Here is a 19,293-nt window from a genome sequence, read left to right on the forward strand (position 1 = left end):
ACAGCAACTTTCTAAACACTCTGTAGCTTCAATAAAAAACTTAATGATATATAACTATTGTTAGTAAAGCTAAGATGCCTTAAATTTAATACGAACTACGTTTTTATATTTTCAGCTTTGCAGTAAATAAATGCAAACCAATCAACTCTTCTCTCAAAAACATTTGTGAATTATTACAATCATTTTTTGACATGCCAAAAATTATCAAATACATATCTTTTTAGAATTAACTGAAAAATGGTACAGGAACAGATAAATAAATAAAAAGACTTTTTTTATACAATTACAATTCATTTTACAACTGCACAAGGTTAGGCCTACTTTATAAACAAATCTGGCATTTTCAAATGGTAGGCTTTTGCATACAGAATTATTTTTTTCATTTACTTTACAACGCTAAAAAAATAAATACAAAATGAAATTAACATATATTTATATATATTATATATAATTATATTACACAATACATATTTTAACAACATATTCAACAAACTTATTTTTTTCACAAACAATATAGTACAAAATTATTTTTATTCATCTGAGTCAAATCCAGTATGATTTGAAGATGATTTCTGTCAACGGATCATATCTTTATCTTTTCTTTAAAAATAAAACTCATTTAATGCTTTATATGTTACAATAAATTTTTCAAGTTTCAAGCTGTAATAAAATAATTCATAACATTTAATAAAAGTTTTGACTAAATAAAAGAAAATTAGCTTGAAATTTAACTTGTTTTGAAATTAATTTAATCAAAATTGCTTGCTCAAACCTACTTGTACGTAGGATATAGTGTTCATTTTACTGTATGCGCACATTTTTACATATTTATTTCTTCATATTGTACCATAAGAAAAAGAATTAGCTTATCTGTTCTGTAAGAGATATAAAGGGGTTTTGTAATCATACAGCAATTAAAACTGCAGAATGTTAAGATCATAAAAATATTTATTAAAACTGAACCATAAGAATTTTAAGTCACTTTTTCAAATGAAAGATCTAATGTTTAACTTAATAAAATCATTATAAATGTACGTGTGTGGGTGTGTGTGTGTGTGTGTGTGTATATGTTCAGCACGCATATGCGTTAAGAAATAATAGAATATATGATAAATCAGCATGATAATCTATGTAAACATTAGTGTTATATTTTTATAAAAAATGTGAATGTCATAAAAAAGTTTTATATACAGAGAATCCATAAAATGTTTTTTTAAACCCTAATACTTAAGTTGCACAAATAATTTTCTTTATACATAATAATACATAGATAATATTATGTATACCTTAAAAAAACTGTTCTTTTTTCCACATTAAATTATAATGAACACTAATTTTATTGGTACTAATGAAACTACTAATAAAATACTTTTATGTATATATTATACATTTTTTAAAAGAATAAAGCAAAAGTCATAAATTACAATCAAATTATTTAAAAAAAAAATTTATTTGACTCATGTAACACAATTTTTTACAACATAACAAATTTACAAAATAATACTAATAATGTGTAATTTTTTATAAAATAAAATTTAATTAAACACTTCTTAATTTTTTCAAACGTAGATGTGCCAACACATCCGTTGAAAGAACTGATTTATAATTTACACACACTGCCACAGCTTTAATGTTTAATGCAGACTGATGCTTATTGTATCCAATAAAGCACAGGCAGGTATTAGCTCAACTATTATCCTACTAACAGACCTAGCATACAATATTCACACAAAAAGAATTAAAACTAGAAAAACTAAGATGAGCAAATAGGCATAGTTCTTTATTTAATACTTAATAACATAAATAAAATGGAAAACTAGACTTTATAACCACAAATAATTTTAACCATATATAATATAGTTTTATTTAAATAGATAAAAATATTTATTAATATGAAAAGAAATTGATGGACATAAATCATTTCCATTCATAAATATATGAATGGAAATTAATGGATATGATATGAAATTAACTAAATATTATATATATATATATATCAGAATATATATATTCTGTTTCTGTGTTTGGTGAAAATTAACTAAATAATATATATAAATATATATATATAATTCACAATATATATATTCTGTTTCTGTGTTTGGTGGTTATTTGATATATATATATATTAGAGATTTCATTCAATAATATTATGTATTATAACACATATTAAGCCCATTTGAACATTCTAACTGTTCATTGGGAATAAGGAATGCATTAGAAAAAATTAATAATATAAATTTATTGTTATAAGGAAAATTACACAAGGTAAAATTAAGAGTTAAATATAATACGTTGCAATTACAATAAAAGAATATAATATATTGCAGTTTGCTGAATTTTGATATTCAATGTACGTTGTAAAATTACATAGGATGATAAAAATATGGAAGGGTATCAAAAGTAAACATAAAAATATGCAAGAAGAGCTTTCATAAAGGAAAGAAATCTATTATTAAACATAAATTACAATAGTATTACAAAAAATTTTCAAAATTTGTAAAAACTTGCTTTATACTGTTCAGTCAGATTTTAATCAAATTATTATCGTACAGTTTAATTAGTAGGTTAATTTGGATTTCAAAAGATAACATCATATATTGATGTTATTTTCCACCCTTAATTTATCCCTGTACAGGGGGATGTTTGCAAAAGTAATGGTGGGATATTGTATCATCACCTGACCTTAGTAACTGTGCAAAATTTCATCAATCAGCAATGTCAGGAAGTACGTTAAATTAAGGATGCAAGATTTGAGAACGAACATGAAAAAAATGTTGTGAGTTAAAAAAAAGCAAGTAAAAAATGTTAAATACTACTAAAAAAAGGTGTTAAAAATGAACACATAAGAAAGGCAAAAAATTGATATTTTTTAAATTAGTTACTGAAGGAAAATTTTAAAATAAGATGTATTGGTAAAATAATAAATAGAGGTTTTAGGATGAATTAGAGAAGACAGAAATTTATGGAAGAATAAAAAGAAGAAAAATGGAAATGTATATATATGTTTGTGGATTATTGTTTTAGCATTGTTATGTATACTATATATAGATTATTTATAAAAATCAAATCACTGAATCAATCCTAAGCAGTATATAAATAAATGTGTGTGTTTTAATGCACTCTATTCTTCAGTAATATACCTTTGTAGATATCTTCACATCACATATTTTTTTAAATACAACTGAATTTAAAAAAAAAATAGATGTGATAAATAAATATTAAATAAAAAAAGAAAAAAGTTGAAGTTAATAAATAAAGAAGTTAGTAATTTTGTCAACATCTGTAAAATTGTATTATATTTATCAGTATTAATAACAAGGATTTACAGCCAATGCAATTTTGCAGTTTATTTCATATTCTTCCCTGGTAATTTCAAGTGGAATATTTTTTTTCAAATTAATAATAAAGAGATAGTAATGAAGTTTATTGAACTTGCTGCAGGTGTTTATTTTAAATATTAATAAAAATAATTTTATTATATTAAATATTTTAACAAAATTATACCGATTATTATTCATCAAAATTTATTTTTTTAATATTTACAATTCATAATTTAAAAAAAACAACAAAAAAAACTAATGATAAAGGTAACTCCATTTTTCGTACATTTACTGCTTAATGTAGGTTCACTAAGTTGTAAGAAGTGCAGAGAGAAAAATTTATAAAGGAAGACAAAAAATTAAATATATAAAACAGATATCTAAGAATGTTGGAGGTACATTGAGGTTAAAAGATAAGTACAGAATTGAAAAGATTGAAGCTATATATATAAGTGATGAAATGACAAAAAAATTGTGTGTATTAAAACATAACATACTATTTGTATTTCACTCAATAGCTATGAACTAGTCAGCATCAACTAGGGTTATATTAATTCTGTATTTATTTATTTTAATCTTAGTGTATTGAAAACACTTCTTTATGCAATAAGTACCACTAATGCATTGGATTGAAACTCATCAAAACTATGACCAACTCTGAACCCACAATAATGAGTATTCAGAACATTAAAGTGCAAAAATCAAATTGTTATATATAAGCAGTAAGTAAAAATTCACTTATAGTTTTAACATATTGGGCTTAAGACAAATAGATATTGATTTATTATAAATGATAAATTAATATAATATTAAACTAAAATGCATTAGTGTGTGAAGAAAAATAAACAAGTGGCCCCCTGATAAATACTAAATCTAATAAATATTGAAACTATTAGACTTTAATAATGTTTTAATAGTAATTAGTATTCTGGATGAATATTACGTAAACTTATAAAACGATTAAATTAACATTATATAGGAAGTCTTAACTTTTACTCTAAAGAATGTATTGTACAAGAACCCCAGTAATAGACTCTTGATTATTTTTATTTTTATAAATGAATGAAAATAGCAAACCTTTCCTCTCAGTTTGAAAGTAAAAGAAATTAATAGAAGAAAAATTATCGTAAGCAACTTCTTAAACAAAATTATATGAATTGTTACTTATAAATATGAATTATGAGATGAACTGTTATTGTATTTAGAAGAGTGAAATTGTTTACACATTACATTACATTATGTATAATGTGGACACATTATCAATGTTTATAAAGTCCAAGTTAACAGATGTATAAGTACTGCTTACTATTGTTTGAGACAGTATTTCAATCATCTAATATTACTACAGGTATTTTTTCATTTATGTTATCTTCAGATTAATGCATTCAAACTCTACACAATCTCTTAACATTTTCTACGGACCGTGAGAGATCAGCAACCCCATAAATATTCACTTATACTTTTATCATATTGGACTTGAGACAAATAGATATCAATTAAATATGAATGTTAAATTAATATAATATTAAACTAAAATACAATATGTGTGAAGAAAAACCAAGTGGCATCCTGATAAATACTAAATCTAATAAATACTGAAACTATTTGACTTTAATTATGTTTTAATAAAAATTAGTATTTTGGATGAATATTTTGTAAAATTATGAAAGGATTAAATTAACAATACATAGGAAATATGTACGTGATTGTCATGTGTACATCACTGATAGAAAAATGTTAAACCAAGTTTTAACATAAGGAGTGTGAAACTTTGTGGATAGTGGGTTAGATTAACCTACGGGTAAGTCACGACTGTCACTTACAGTGAACAAGTTAGAATTCCACTGAAAAACTATTATTGAAATATGACATACAGCTGATAGCTTCAAAACAGAGGTTTGTCTGTTTGTACTATCTCAAACCAGCAAGAAACAATGGCTTTAAATATGTAGGTTAAATTGTATAAGATAACATAAATAGTTGTGTGTTGTAATATGTGATTTGTTAAATCACATATTAAAAAAAATCATAAATTAAAAAAAATATATATAATAAAAGAATGTCTAAATACTTTTAGTAAAGAAATATTTTAAATAGAATTTAGATGTTACCTTAAGCAATTTCACTCAGCCTCCCCTATATTTAATCATATTAATATAATTTAATATTTATCAATTTAACAAGTTTGATATTTATAAAAAAAATTTTATGATACAAACACATTTTTATCCGTACAGCAAAATATCCACATTAAAATTATTAGGGTTCTACTGCAAAACAGAATAATTTTCAAAGACCATGGTTCTATTTATAATGATTTGACACATTAAAAAAAAATCCCTTTCGGCATGCCAGAAGGCACAGGTAGATTTCAACAGTGCTAATTAAGGGATAAAAAAGATTTACACCTTAAAATTAAGAAAAACTTTAAATTTACTCAATACGACAATGGTTGCATGTGAAAAACAGTTTCACATGCAACCATATGACAGCCCCATCTTCTTACAATTACAGCAACATTTTTGTCATCCCTTGCCGTAAGTCAAGGGGTCTTTAATTAGATCCCATGGTTCGATTTTGCCCATTAACGAACTTGACTGAGATTTTTGGTCATTATATTTTATGTATCAATTTGAAGTTATTGGCACAAAATTACAGCAGTTACCTTGTCCACAAGAAAGTTAAATATATATATATATATATATATATAAATAAATGTATATATAAACTTTTGAAATGACAGTGGTTTTGGAGTCTGGGGGATGTGAAATGTGAAGATATGTCAAAATGTTCCGGAAGTCGAATCATGGTACCCGTTACAATAGGTAGCTTTCTTATGAAATCTACCTAAGAGAAATAAAATAAATTCTGTAAGTCAAGTGAATATAAAAAGCTTACAGTAAATTAACCCTAAGTATTTTTTATTGTCATTCATTTAAAAAAAAAATAACTATTTTAAATATAACTGCGTATTATATCAATGAATGTGTATTGTTCTATAAGATTATTTTTTCAATAACTTTTTATTATATTCATGCAAATTTTTATTATATTCAGTTTATTATAACTTTTCATTATAATAGCTTAGACTAATTATTTGAGTACTGAATTTTCCTAATTGTTTTATAATAATATTATTATTACTTTGAAAATGTAATTGACTTTATTTATAGCAATTAACAGAAAGTTAAAGAAATAAAAATTAAATATTAAACAATTTTTAAATATAAATCAAATCAAAAATAATTTTAAATTGAATATTAATCAATCTCTGAAATCAATGACTGAGAATACCAATTTTTTTTTAACAAAGGGGAAATTTGATAATGGGCGTAAACATTCGGTGTAAACATTTACCAATATTTTTATCGGTACTCTCTATTAAGTAATCTCAAATAAATAAGATGGTAATTAAGATGGATAAAACATTCAGTCCTAATTTTTTTTTTAGCGTTTATTACTTCATATCAGTTAAAGATCTCAAATTCATTTCTTTACACAAGCAGATATTCAAAAATATTATATTTCCAAATATAATCAGATTTAATTAAATTAATTTCAATTTCACATTTATTATAAATGAACAATTAATTTAAAAATGTATATGTTCTTTTAAATATATTTTTTTCATTTAACTACTCAAAGGTTTGTTTAGTGTATTGCTTTTTATTAATAATTACAATTATTATTTTATTGAGCAACAACATTTTACTATAATCACATTGTAATAGATAATTATAAACTTAAAAATAAACAAAAAAATTTAATTAGGAAAACAGAATAAAATTCTAAACCTAAATTGCTTTTTTATCATCATTTTTACATTAATTATAATTTATCTTATTATGTTAATACTTATGAATCCTAGGTTTTTAAAAAATATTTTTAACTGTTATTAAATTATACAATATGGCACACCTATTTAATGATAAAAGAAAGAAGAAATCTATGTATATTAATAGTGATTTTTCTTAAATATATTATTTATTTTAATTGACTTATAAATAATATTAAACATTATCCTATTTGCTCATCCAGATATTAATTAACTAACATTATAATTCACACATTCATCCTTAGGCCTGGCAATATTTATTAAAAAAATACACTGGAAAACATTTTCTTTAAATTTATTCAGTATGATACCATTATTATTCAATAATTGTTCACTCACTTATTCAACTTATAATTAATAATTTTTACCATCTAAAAGACTAGCCTAAATCTTAAATGGAAGGTAAAAATTGATAAAGAAACAAATTACTTCATCATTATTTACATATATATTATATACATCTATAATAGAGTACCAAATATCTGTACATATTAACATAATAATCGCATATTAATTAATTAATAAGTTTAAATTAGTAGTTATATCTAATAGCTTTACAAAAAATTTATTAACAGTAAAAAATCACAGTTTTTTTTTTATGCATCAAGGGAGGTACCAGAGAGGCAGGAATCAAATCACAAATGTCCTTTCTTTTTACATTATCAACTTTTATTCATCAAATAATAATGCAAAAGTTATGATTAAATTATAAAAGAATTATTTTTTAATGATATCTAAAATTTTTTTTAACCAAATATAAGAAAAAAAAGGAATATTATAAAATTAATAAATTAAATTTACTGTCATAATAGCCTATCACAAAGAAAATTAACTGCAGATATCTGTAATATATTTTACTAATTAATAACATACCAAGTACAGCACAACAAAACAACTAGGATTGCATGAAAAAGACTGGAGAGTAACATTTTTAATTTTACCATTAAAATGATCCACAAACTTTGTAATTGTTTTTTAATATAAAACATTGCTATGTTTTTTCTAGTGACAATGTGGATTGTGATTTAAAAAACAAAACACGATGACTATTTTGATGTAATAATCGTATTTAATTGGGGACAACCTTAAATATTAAAAGCATATATTTTGCAACATATGAAAATGTCATGCCTGGATTTAAATCCAGAATGTTCTGGATAAAAAAACAGGTCCTATCACTCCCATGAAAATTAAAGGAAATGTAAATTGTCAGCAGAAGTAAGGTATGCACCTAAGTTTTTAAAAAAAAAATAAAGAGAAAACTTCAGTAAATAGAAATTTAATTTTAAAAAATAATTAGATTAATTTAATTCTTCCAAGAATTTTTTTTTGATTTGATTTTTTTTTTGTTCTAATTATATAAAATATATTATTATACAGTACAATTTACAATATGTGAGATACAGTTTTTTCTAATGGATCAATCCTAGTACATTGCTTTTTGTACAGTGATATAAATTAAAATTACCAATAAATTCTGGAGATAATATCTTAGAATCTTCTGATTGCTATGCAGCTGATAAATATTAAATATGTTTACTTAACATTTTATGATAGGCTTTTATGTGTAATTAATTGTATAAATGCATTAGATTTACTGCAGCATGCAATACATAATAAAGAAATAAACTAATAACCAAAAGGAACAGTACTTTTGTACACTATAAGAAATATTTTAATAGGTACACCTCATTAATTTTGAAAATAATTCTTCAGTTTCACCATTAAAATATATAAGAAAAATCTGTATCAATTACAAGTATAGAGGAAATTTATATATAAAAAAGAAGATTTCTTAAGTTATTTTTACACTGTTAGTTATAGAATATAATTATAATTATTAACAATTACATATAGTGAATCTTTGGTTTGATCATTGAGATCAATCTATAAAATGCCATATTTCAATTAGAAATCGTTTAGCCTATTCTGATACATTCTTAATATTTTTTTTCTTTTCAGTTTTTATTCAGTTACAGTAATTTTCTATAAATATTATGGTAAAGCAAAAAATAGATGATTTTTAAAAGAAACTGTAAAAATCTACAAATTAATTAAACTTGAAAATACTGTAAATATTTTTTTAAGACATAATAATTACTCATAAATATTATCACATTACTTGGGCAGGAAAAGCCTGGAATTACACATTTTCATATAAAACAGTGAACAATTAATATTAAAAGTAATAAATTATAAATTTCAACATTTTTATCCCTAACTTAGATTCATCAGACATTTCAAGATATTGCAATATTGCATAAGATTTGTTCGATTACTGCTACTTATCAGTATTATTAATTGTAAAGAAATATACATCACTGTTATGTTTGATATTTAGTTAAAACAAATTTATAGTTTTTATCATTATTCAATTTAAATAAGCTTGAGTGGCACAATTTATGTTTCCTTTATTTATAACACAAACTTTCTGAGAAATAACATAATTTTCTATCATACAGTTAGGTCTAACTTATATTCATAATTATACATAAGAAATACAAAAAAAAACTATCCTTTTTGCCATTGTATACTGCACCTAATTACTATTCTATAAATGTTTATTTATTTGTATAAGCTACAAGTACTGATTTACCACCAGCCAATAAGAAGGAAAAACTGTTATAATGTTTGGGTTTCTGTAACTGGAAAACGTTATCGATTGATCTATATGGTTAAAAAAAAAAAAAGTGTTATATAGTATAACACAACAACATAATTACATGTACATAAATATTACTGGCTTTAATAATACATTTTATGTCTCAGTTATGAGAACAAAATAGAGGAAAAAAACAACAGTGAGCAAAAAAAAAAACGACTGGTTTTAGGAAATGCTTCAGTGATTAAGTCATTATATTTTCATGTATGAGTATTCAAAACACAAAATACATGATGACAAAAATTTGTTTTTACTGAAACAGTTGGTTATGATTTAATGAAATTAAAGTTGTTAAAAACTAATAAAAGCTGTTAGTCATTGAAAGTAATTATTTCAATATAAATAATATATTATAATTATGTTGAAGTTAGTTTGAAGTTAACTTATTTTGAGGTTATTAGCTAGCTGGTGAAATTAGAAATTTTAATTTCTAATGCACGGTTTGCTATATCCAAGAAGTTTACAATTTTTATAATTAGATTAATAACTGTATTTTTGTGCTCTCTTAACATTCTGTTATGCTATTAAATTGGCATTGATGATTTATACTCATATGCAAAAATAATCAGTATTTGTAAACTAATGAATAAATTTTTCAATCATATTCACACCATACTTAAAAATATTTCATAAAACACTATGCAATAATATACATTATAGAACAAACATTAGCTATTCATTTAGAATCACTATACCATACTGGTCTTAGATTTATCCATTTTAGAGAACAGTTTACAACTTTTGAAAATATTTTTTTTTTAGCATAAATGAATTAAAAATAAATACTATATTTATTGATAAATCCTATCATTATTATGGAATGAAATGTCTTAAAAATTATGTAATAATCATTTAAATAATCAGAAAGTTACTTGTAAGCATTAGAACTGATTAACAGTTCTTTGGTTGTGAATTCCGTCTAACAGCACTGTTCAGGAATTATGATCTCCTTACATAAAAGTACATATCAAAGATAACTTTAAATTTAAGTGAGTAGAACAAAAATAAATGTCATATTATAGTAAACGATGTAAAAAAATTAATAATTTCCTAAAATATCTGACAAAATGAGAAAATATGGCAATATTCATATTTTAAAATTAAAACTCATTTTTAAATTTGTTAGAAATTAAATTTTTAAATATCTATTTTACAATTAAACTCATTTCATTAATCATGATTGAAAATTATACACAGGTTAAGACACTCACTTTCTTTTTTAATTTTTAATTTAAAACAAAATATTTTCATAAATATTTAATTTATAATATTCATTTGTTTGTGTTTTTAATATATTTTACTGAATAATAAACATTTTTAGAAGGATAATTTTAGAAAAAAAATTAAAAAGTTAATGATCATCTTGCCATATAATTTTTGTTGATCGCAATGAACTTACATTAATAATATAAACACTGAATCTATACAATGAATCCAAGTTTAGGCTATTATTATTTTCCTTTTAAGAATAAAGAGTAATAAAATTATGATATTATTCATAACATGCATAGGTTATGTAAGCATTCAAATTAATAATTTTATGATAAATTAATAAAATTAATAATTTTATGATAAATTAATAAAATTAAAAAAAAAACATTTTTACAGTCTGATATCTATAAAGAACTTAACAACATACATCATGATAATAAAATAGATATAGAGAAAATCATAATACAGGCGTACATATACTCTATTACAAAGACGACTAATGAAATACGAAATAACAAACAAAATAGTAATAATAATATTATTAAATACACTAAATAGAAAAATATATGAATTTATTAAGAGGAATGCCTCCTGCCAGAACTGAATGTAAATTTGATCTCTGGTTAGTAGTACATCCGTAACATTATGTTTAAACAAAGCCTGTTGGTAAAATACAATGCACCAATTATTTCAGCATAACTAATACACATTATGTAGTATTATAGACTTAAGTATTTTTTTATAATCTGATAATTGATTTACTCATAATTAAAATAAACATAAATATCAGAATAGAATGTAATATTATGAAATAAAACAGCAAAACAGATCTTTTCAATAGTGCAATTTAAACCTCTTATGAAAGAGGTTTAAGTGGATTAAAGTTTGAAGAACAAATAGATAAATCTGTATAGTTTAATAATATTAATGTTCTTAGAAACTGGTGGATATCCAACATAGTTTTCAGTGGTCTATTAGAAAAACTTCCACTCTGTTGCCATATTAAATCTATTCATAAATATACTTTTTTTAATGACCCAGTTATTCTGTACTAATGTTTTTAGATTTTGGAAGTTTTTTGCTTAAGAAAAAAGAGCTGTTTTGTAATTTTTTATTATATTAAAAAAAAAAAATATTATAAATTAACCATAATAAAGGATGAACCTTTGCGCATATGTGTTGTGCAGCGTCTCTAGTATGGCCTTCGATCACGCCGCGTCACTTCATTTAATTCTGAACACGCAGCTAGCACGTAAACATGTCTACAACAATAGCATCTCCCACCAAGTGTGAAGTTCGTGCGGTAATTCGATTTCTTCATGCTCAGGGGTGTAATGCAGCTGAAATTCATCGATGAATAAGTAATGTGTACGGTGAAACTTTAATGAGTGACAGCAAAGTGCGACAATGGTGCAGGAACTTTAAAGCGTGCAGATGTTCATGATGCAGGCGGTCAGGGAAGGAAGCGAGTGTCAACCGATGATCTCGTTGAGCGAGTGGATGAGGCAATTCGAGAAAATCGCGGTTCACAATTTCTGTATTGAGTGATTCGTTTCCTGAAATTTCAAGGTCAGTTCTCTACACCATTATGAGTGAGAGACTTCAGTATCGCACACTGTGTGCGTAGAAACATGGCTGAAATCACAGGCGGCTCCGTTCTATGACGAGGGTATTGGAAAGTTGGTACTGCGCTACGACAAATGTCTAAATCGGAGTGGCGACTATGTAGAGAAATAGCGTAATTATGTAAGTACTTGTTACAAATACAAATTTTTTTATTTTTACTGTGGTTTTAATTTCGTGACCGATCGGACCTTGAAAAAAAATAACCCTCGTATGTACAATCAAATAATAAGAAAAAAGTAAAACTAACTATTTTAAAACAATTTTAAAATTATGCCGTTCAAATTAAGATCAGGCTGCTTTAAATTTGATGTTCTTGTAAGTAACATCTTTCCTATAATTAAACAAAATCAAATTCACATTCAAAATATTTTGTTAACAATCCAAAAACTTTTATTTTTTTAATAATTTAATCATAAATCTTGTAGATGATCTTGATGAAACAAAGTTAAAAAAAATATTATAAATTAACCATAATTATACAATTAAACAGAAAATACTTAAATATTAAATCTATTAACTAATCATGTAAAACATTTTTACAGTTTTGATAACAATCAAAATTATAGTTGATCTATACTAAAAATCTAGTTGTCCTCCCAAAAAGAACTAAAAAATGTTAAAATAACTTTTTTATTAAAGTGTAATATGTAAAAAAAAAATTCTTTTTATATTTTTCTCCAAGAAAAATCATATTTTATTTAGTTTTCTCAATAAAATATGAGTTTTATTGAGAAAAATATGAGTTTTTTCTATCACAAAAGAGTAGGGCACAGGTTTCAAAATCAGTAATTTTTTTACATGTAAATTCCAAATGTAAATAATTTATCTTCAGACAAAATTATTTAGGCAAACAATCTTTATCATTTTCATTAACTGTCAATCCTTGAATAAAATTGAATTAACCATTAAAGAAATTTAATTAGGAAACAGCAGGATTAATAACTTAAAAATAAAAGAAAAACACATCAACTTTACCATCTGTAAACAAAGTTTTTCAACAAAATCTTGAGTGCTATATTGCAACTCTCACTTTACAGTTTGATATAAAAAAGTATTCTTGGGGGATGATGTTTTAGATTCTGCTTGTAAAGAACACAAGTTGCCAAAAAAGTGCTTTCTAGGGATTACTATGAATTATTTCTTAAATTTCATAAAAAGTAATTAAAAAATTAATTAAAACTTTATAAATATATTTTATAAATTTGATATCTTCTAAAATTTATTCATTGTTGTTAATACAAATTGTACATTTTGCTGAATTAAAGCACTTATTTCATTTTAGTTAACCATGCTGATAGCAATTTAAATTATAAGAGCATTGCATTTTACAACTACAGATAAATAAGTCATTAAATTTTATAAATTCATGATATATTATCTGCTGAAATTTTCAGACTGAAGTATAAAATGTTGTGTATTTAATAAACAGTTAATAGTATGCCTACTTTATTTTTACATGATTCACATATGTTCAACTAGCAATAGCTCTTATTATCCCTGAAGTAGGCCGTATAACTACCCGTCTCATAAGGTGAAATCCAAATACTAGTAAATTATACAACAAATAAATATAGCATTTTAGATCTAAACATATATTTGAAAGAAAGAAAAAGAACACAATATATTGACAAAGCAGCAGCGATATTAATATCATTTTCATTAAATGATTATCATTGGCGCAACTTAAATTAAATAACACTCTATTTAAGGCAAAGTGAATTAGATATTATAAAAAAATTTACAGGCTTTACATTCTTTGTATTATCATTAATACTTCATCAATGTACATAATTCACATCGCATTAGATATTCTGATTTTTACTGACTCAATCTGGATTTACTAAAACATTAAAAAAATAATTTACATACGATGAATAAGAATCAGTCTATAAGTAAATTGTGAGCATATGGTAAAGAAATATTACAACAAAATAATAATGATAATAAAATGCAAGGAAAACTTTCAACAGATTTATATTTAAAATTAAATACACAAACAGTTTCTGTTGAAATAAATTATTTATTGAAATGTCCTAAATGTCTTTTTCATATTGATTCTGACTCCATTGCACACTAAACAGTCTTAACACAATGTAACAGTAAAAAATATTTTAATTATTTTCTAAAACACGTTCCATTTTACAAACATTGTTTGTTACTAAAATAATTGTCAGTCCCTATGCTTATTCTTATGTTTACTGAACACGTATTTATAGTTTAATATGCCATTTTTAATACTAATATTGTATTAAACCAGCACACTGGAAGTCTTTTAATACTGATTTTATTATACAGAATAATATTCGACATATTGTCACTAGACCAGGGAGGAAAAAGGGACAACAGTACTGAACAAACAATGTTTGATTAAATGAATCATATACACATTCATTTTGAGCCAGTGCAAACAAACACAAAATTCGTTGATACGTTTTACAAACAAACACGTGAAAATAAAAGTCAATCGCGTCACATCAACTAGGAATGTTCAGCGTTTTGAGCGAGTATTATACATGAGTGGCGAGTGTACCACGTTTTATCGTCGCTTGTTGCGTCGTTATATATTGTGGTTGTGATGTGGGGGATGATGGAAGGGGTAAACGAGAAGAATTGTTCGTATTCGCATTACCATTCCGCACAGCAGAATATGGTGGTGGTGGTGGCGCTAAAGGAGGCCCTGTTGGTGGAGGCAATTGCGGACTACCAACGTTCCGAAGATATGGATTACCATATGCTGCTGAGTACCTTGGATCTACTGTTGTTGTAGATGTAGGTGCTGGTGGAGGAGGTGGAGGATTGTAATCCCTTGAATAATCTACATAAGGGACATACCCATTGTTGTTTTGGCCATCCTGTGAAAAAAAAAATTCTTTAGTCATTATTACTATTAATTATTAATACTTATACATCATTTAAATAAATGACAACTCACTAAATTTATCAGATAATAACTGAATACCTTACAACTGGTTCCACCATAACTGAAACATCTCACAGGTTCCTGGTATCATGGAAAATAAAGTTATGTAAATTAAAAGGACAATAGTTTAGATTTTAAAAGGACAATAGTTAGGCAGTAAATCCATTTAATTAAACAGTCCAATTATTATAGAACACTGATGCTAAAAGAGTAGTGAATGTTAGTTTCCTTTTGGGTAGCAAAAGGAAACTGTTACAAAGTGTCCTGTAGCTATAGTAAATGTTACGAGGGTTATTTTTTTTTCAAGGTCCGATCGGTCGCGAAATAAAAACCCGCGCAAAAATCGGATGAACCTTTGCGCATATGTGTTGTGCAGCGTCTCTAGTATGGCCTTCGATCACGCCGCGTCACTTCATTTAATTCTGAACACGCAGCTAGCACGTAAACATGTCTACAACAATAGCATCTCCCACCAAGTGTGAAGTTCGTGCGGTAATTCGATTTCTTCATGCTCAGGGGTGTAATGCAGCTGAAATTCATCGATGAATAAGTAATGTGTACGGTGAAACTTTAATGAGTGACAGCAAAGTGCGACAATGGTGCAGGAACTTTAAAGCGTGCAGATGTTCATGATGCAGGCGGTCAGGGAAGGAAGCGAGTGTCAACCGATGATCTCGTTGAGCGAGTGGATGAGGCAATTCGAGAAAATCGCGGTTCACAATTTCTGTATTGAGTGATTCGTTTCCTGAAATTTCAAGGTCAGTTCTCTACACCATTATGAGTGAGAGACTTCAGTATCGCACACTGTGTGCGTAGAAACATGGCTGAAATCACAGGCGGCTCCGTTCTATGACGAGGGTATTGGAAAGTTGGTACTGCGCTACGACAAATGTCTAAATCGGAGTGGCGACTATGTAGAGAAATAGCGTAATTATGTAAGTACTTGTTACAAATACAAATTTTTTTATTTTTACTGTGGTTTTAATTTCGTGACCGATCGGACCTTGAAAAAAAATAACCCTCGTATGTACAATCAAATAATAAGAAAAAAGTAAAACTAACTATTTTAAAACAATTTTAAAATTATGCCGTTCAAATTAAGATCAGGCTGCTTTAAATTTGATGTTCTTGTAAGTAACATCTTTCCTATAATTAAACAAAATCAAATTCACATTCAAAATATTTTGTTAACAATCCAAAAACTTTTATTTTTTTAATAATTTAATCATAAATCTTGTAGATGATCTTGATGAAACAAAGTTAAAAAACATTTATAATAAATCAATACAACATTTTCTAAATATCTGGATCATGCTTTCAGAAAATTTTTTTCAGAACAATAATGAAGTTCCTTTCCTAATTATGATAATGCATTTATGAAGTATTAAATAAAATAACATTTATTATTATACGATTAAATAATTTTCATTATTGAGATATTACTGGGTGTTTTTCCAACCATTTTCACTGATCAATTAATCACTTTTAGGACTTGTCAATTAATAAAAGTGACCAGTTTATGGTTTCAGTACTGATAGTACTGCTTTGAACTGTAAATATCATTTCTATACCTAGCAGAACAATATTTTACATGTTCTAAACTATATTTTGAAGAAATTAAAAAATTAATAACTAAATTTCTTCATTACAAATTACATTAATTTCATTTTAGCATTATTTATTGATGTTTTAATAGTGAATATTTTATAGAATTTAAATTAAAAAATAATGTTAATCAGTAAATTAAATTAATTAAATCTAGAATAAACAAAGGACAATTTTTCATCAGTATTACTAATTATCAAAGCAATATTAATTTTCTGGCATGACTTTTATCTTGAAATCCCATTTATTAGTTTATAACATCATGATACTCAGCATATTCTATCTCAGGAGAGGTCAGAAAAGTTGTGTAAGAAATGGTACAATATGGGAAAACTCAGATAGTTTGTATTTTCTTTAAGCACACATTAATTGCGTGCACATTTAAGGAAGAAAACTACTGGAAGACCAAGAAAATTATGGTTAACTTAGACTGTACAAAGGAAAGTCTGGAAAAGAAAATGGTAATGGTGAAGGTCTTAGGATAACTAAGTGGAGTTCCATGATCTGCACTCTGGCCCAAAAGCAGCTGGATAAAGGGAGTGGTGAAAATGAGCATGGCTGATAGCAGGAATTTCCAAAGTGGGGTGTCTAGACTGAAGTTTCAACATTTCCACACAGTAGCATGGAAAATATTTTTGCTCCCTTCCCTAGTCTTTTCTCACATTTCTACAAAAACTTGCTTCTTGAAACTTTATTCATGAAAATTAACAAATAAATAATATGAAGTAATGTAAATTTTAAATAGTTTTTAAAATTTTCACTTTTGTACAATTCACATTACGAAAGTCTGAAAGTCAAAATTTAAAAACAAACAACAAATTATACTATACTTTAAAAAATTAAACTAACGACTAACTTTGATATTAACGAAGTACAAAATTCAACAATTTCAAAAAATGAATCTCCTCGAGTTCTTTGGTAACTCATTCAATAAACAGTTGTTAAAATATTGAAATTTTGCAAATATTTTTATGCTTAGAAAATCCGTCCATCAAGCGCTTAAGTTCTCCAAGAAAAGGATTAAAAACTGAAAGCCTGTAATACTCTCTGGATCCTTTGCAGCCACATTATTTAGTTTGTTGCGTTATTTGTGGCATCTTCATCTCAGTAACTTACTTTCTGACAATCCTGCTTCATAGTATCAAATATTTTCTTGAAATCAAAATTTATATCTACATGAATGTACTTTATTGCACTGTTAAACACGTTAGCTAACTTAACAGTCTGCATCTGGTCCATATTTTCTGTTCGAAGCTGTGTACTCAATGATAGAGTAATACAATATACAGACTGCATCACTCAGCAAGAAATTTGAAATTTGGCACTTTTTAAGGTATTCAAAATTCTGCAAGCCACACTTGCTACCTTAGAATCAGTCCAAGCTGTCAACATTTTTGAAGTGCTTTAAAAATATGGCTGTAACTTGATATATGTTTCAACAGCCACATGATGGTAGACCCGTATGTTGGACAAAATTTCTTCAACATTTTATGCCTGGAATTATGTGGCTTGCTTATTTCTTCAGCTTTAGCCACTTCTCCGGGTTCAACCATGTCATCAGCTCTGGCCTCTTCTCAGCTTCAGCCACATCTTCAAATTCTATTTTTTTCAGTATTACTACTGTTATTTTGGGGTATTACACATAAGACACAACAGTTTCAATCATTCCTAGATCATTTTAAATGTGTGCAATTTCACAAGCATTTGAAACTGCCAAGTTTAAGCAGTGTGACACACAATGGATACATATTGCATTTTATATTTGTTTTGAACATGCACATGAGCAGCATGCAATTTATACAGACTGATTCCAAATTTTGTAGAAAAAATAAAAAAGGGTGTAAGCACATCAATGGTAATCCAATTGAACTGATGGATACACTTCGATGCCACTCAATTACACCACAATACAATTCACTTATTACCATAATTGAAGGTAATAGGAAGAAATTACGACCAATAGAAGAAACAAAATTATAAAATGGAAGGAAGGCAAGGACTGGCAATTCAAGGAAGTGAAGATTATGGAGATATTACTGAAGAGGAACCAGTTGTAAATGATGGTAATTTTTGATCCTGATTTGATTTGATTTTGTGCCAAAACTAAAACTGA

General features: G+C 25.9%; 1 protein-coding gene across 1 annotated transcript in view; it reads right to left on the reverse strand.

Moving 5' to 3' along the window:
- Positions 1 to 14,553: 14,553 nt before the first annotated feature.
- The window catches only part of LOC142320347 (irregular chiasm C-roughest protein-like), a 47,520-nt gene continuing 42,780 nt past the window's right edge, over positions 14,554 to 19,293 (reverse strand). Inside the window, exon 11 of the mRNA XM_075358053.1 lies at positions 14,554 to 15,507. Within this exon, the coding sequence (XP_075214168.1) occupies positions 15,163 to 15,507 (345 nt within the window). The 3' untranslated portion in view covers positions 14,554 to 15,162. The remainder of the gene's footprint in view (positions 15,508 to 19,293) is intronic.

This window comes from Lycorma delicatula, chromosome 2 (genome assembly GCF_047948215.1).
Source record: "Lycorma delicatula isolate Av1 chromosome 2, ASM4794821v1, whole genome shotgun sequence".
Classification (NCBI taxonomy): Eukaryota; Metazoa; Arthropoda; class Insecta; order Hemiptera; family Fulgoridae; genus Lycorma; species Lycorma delicatula.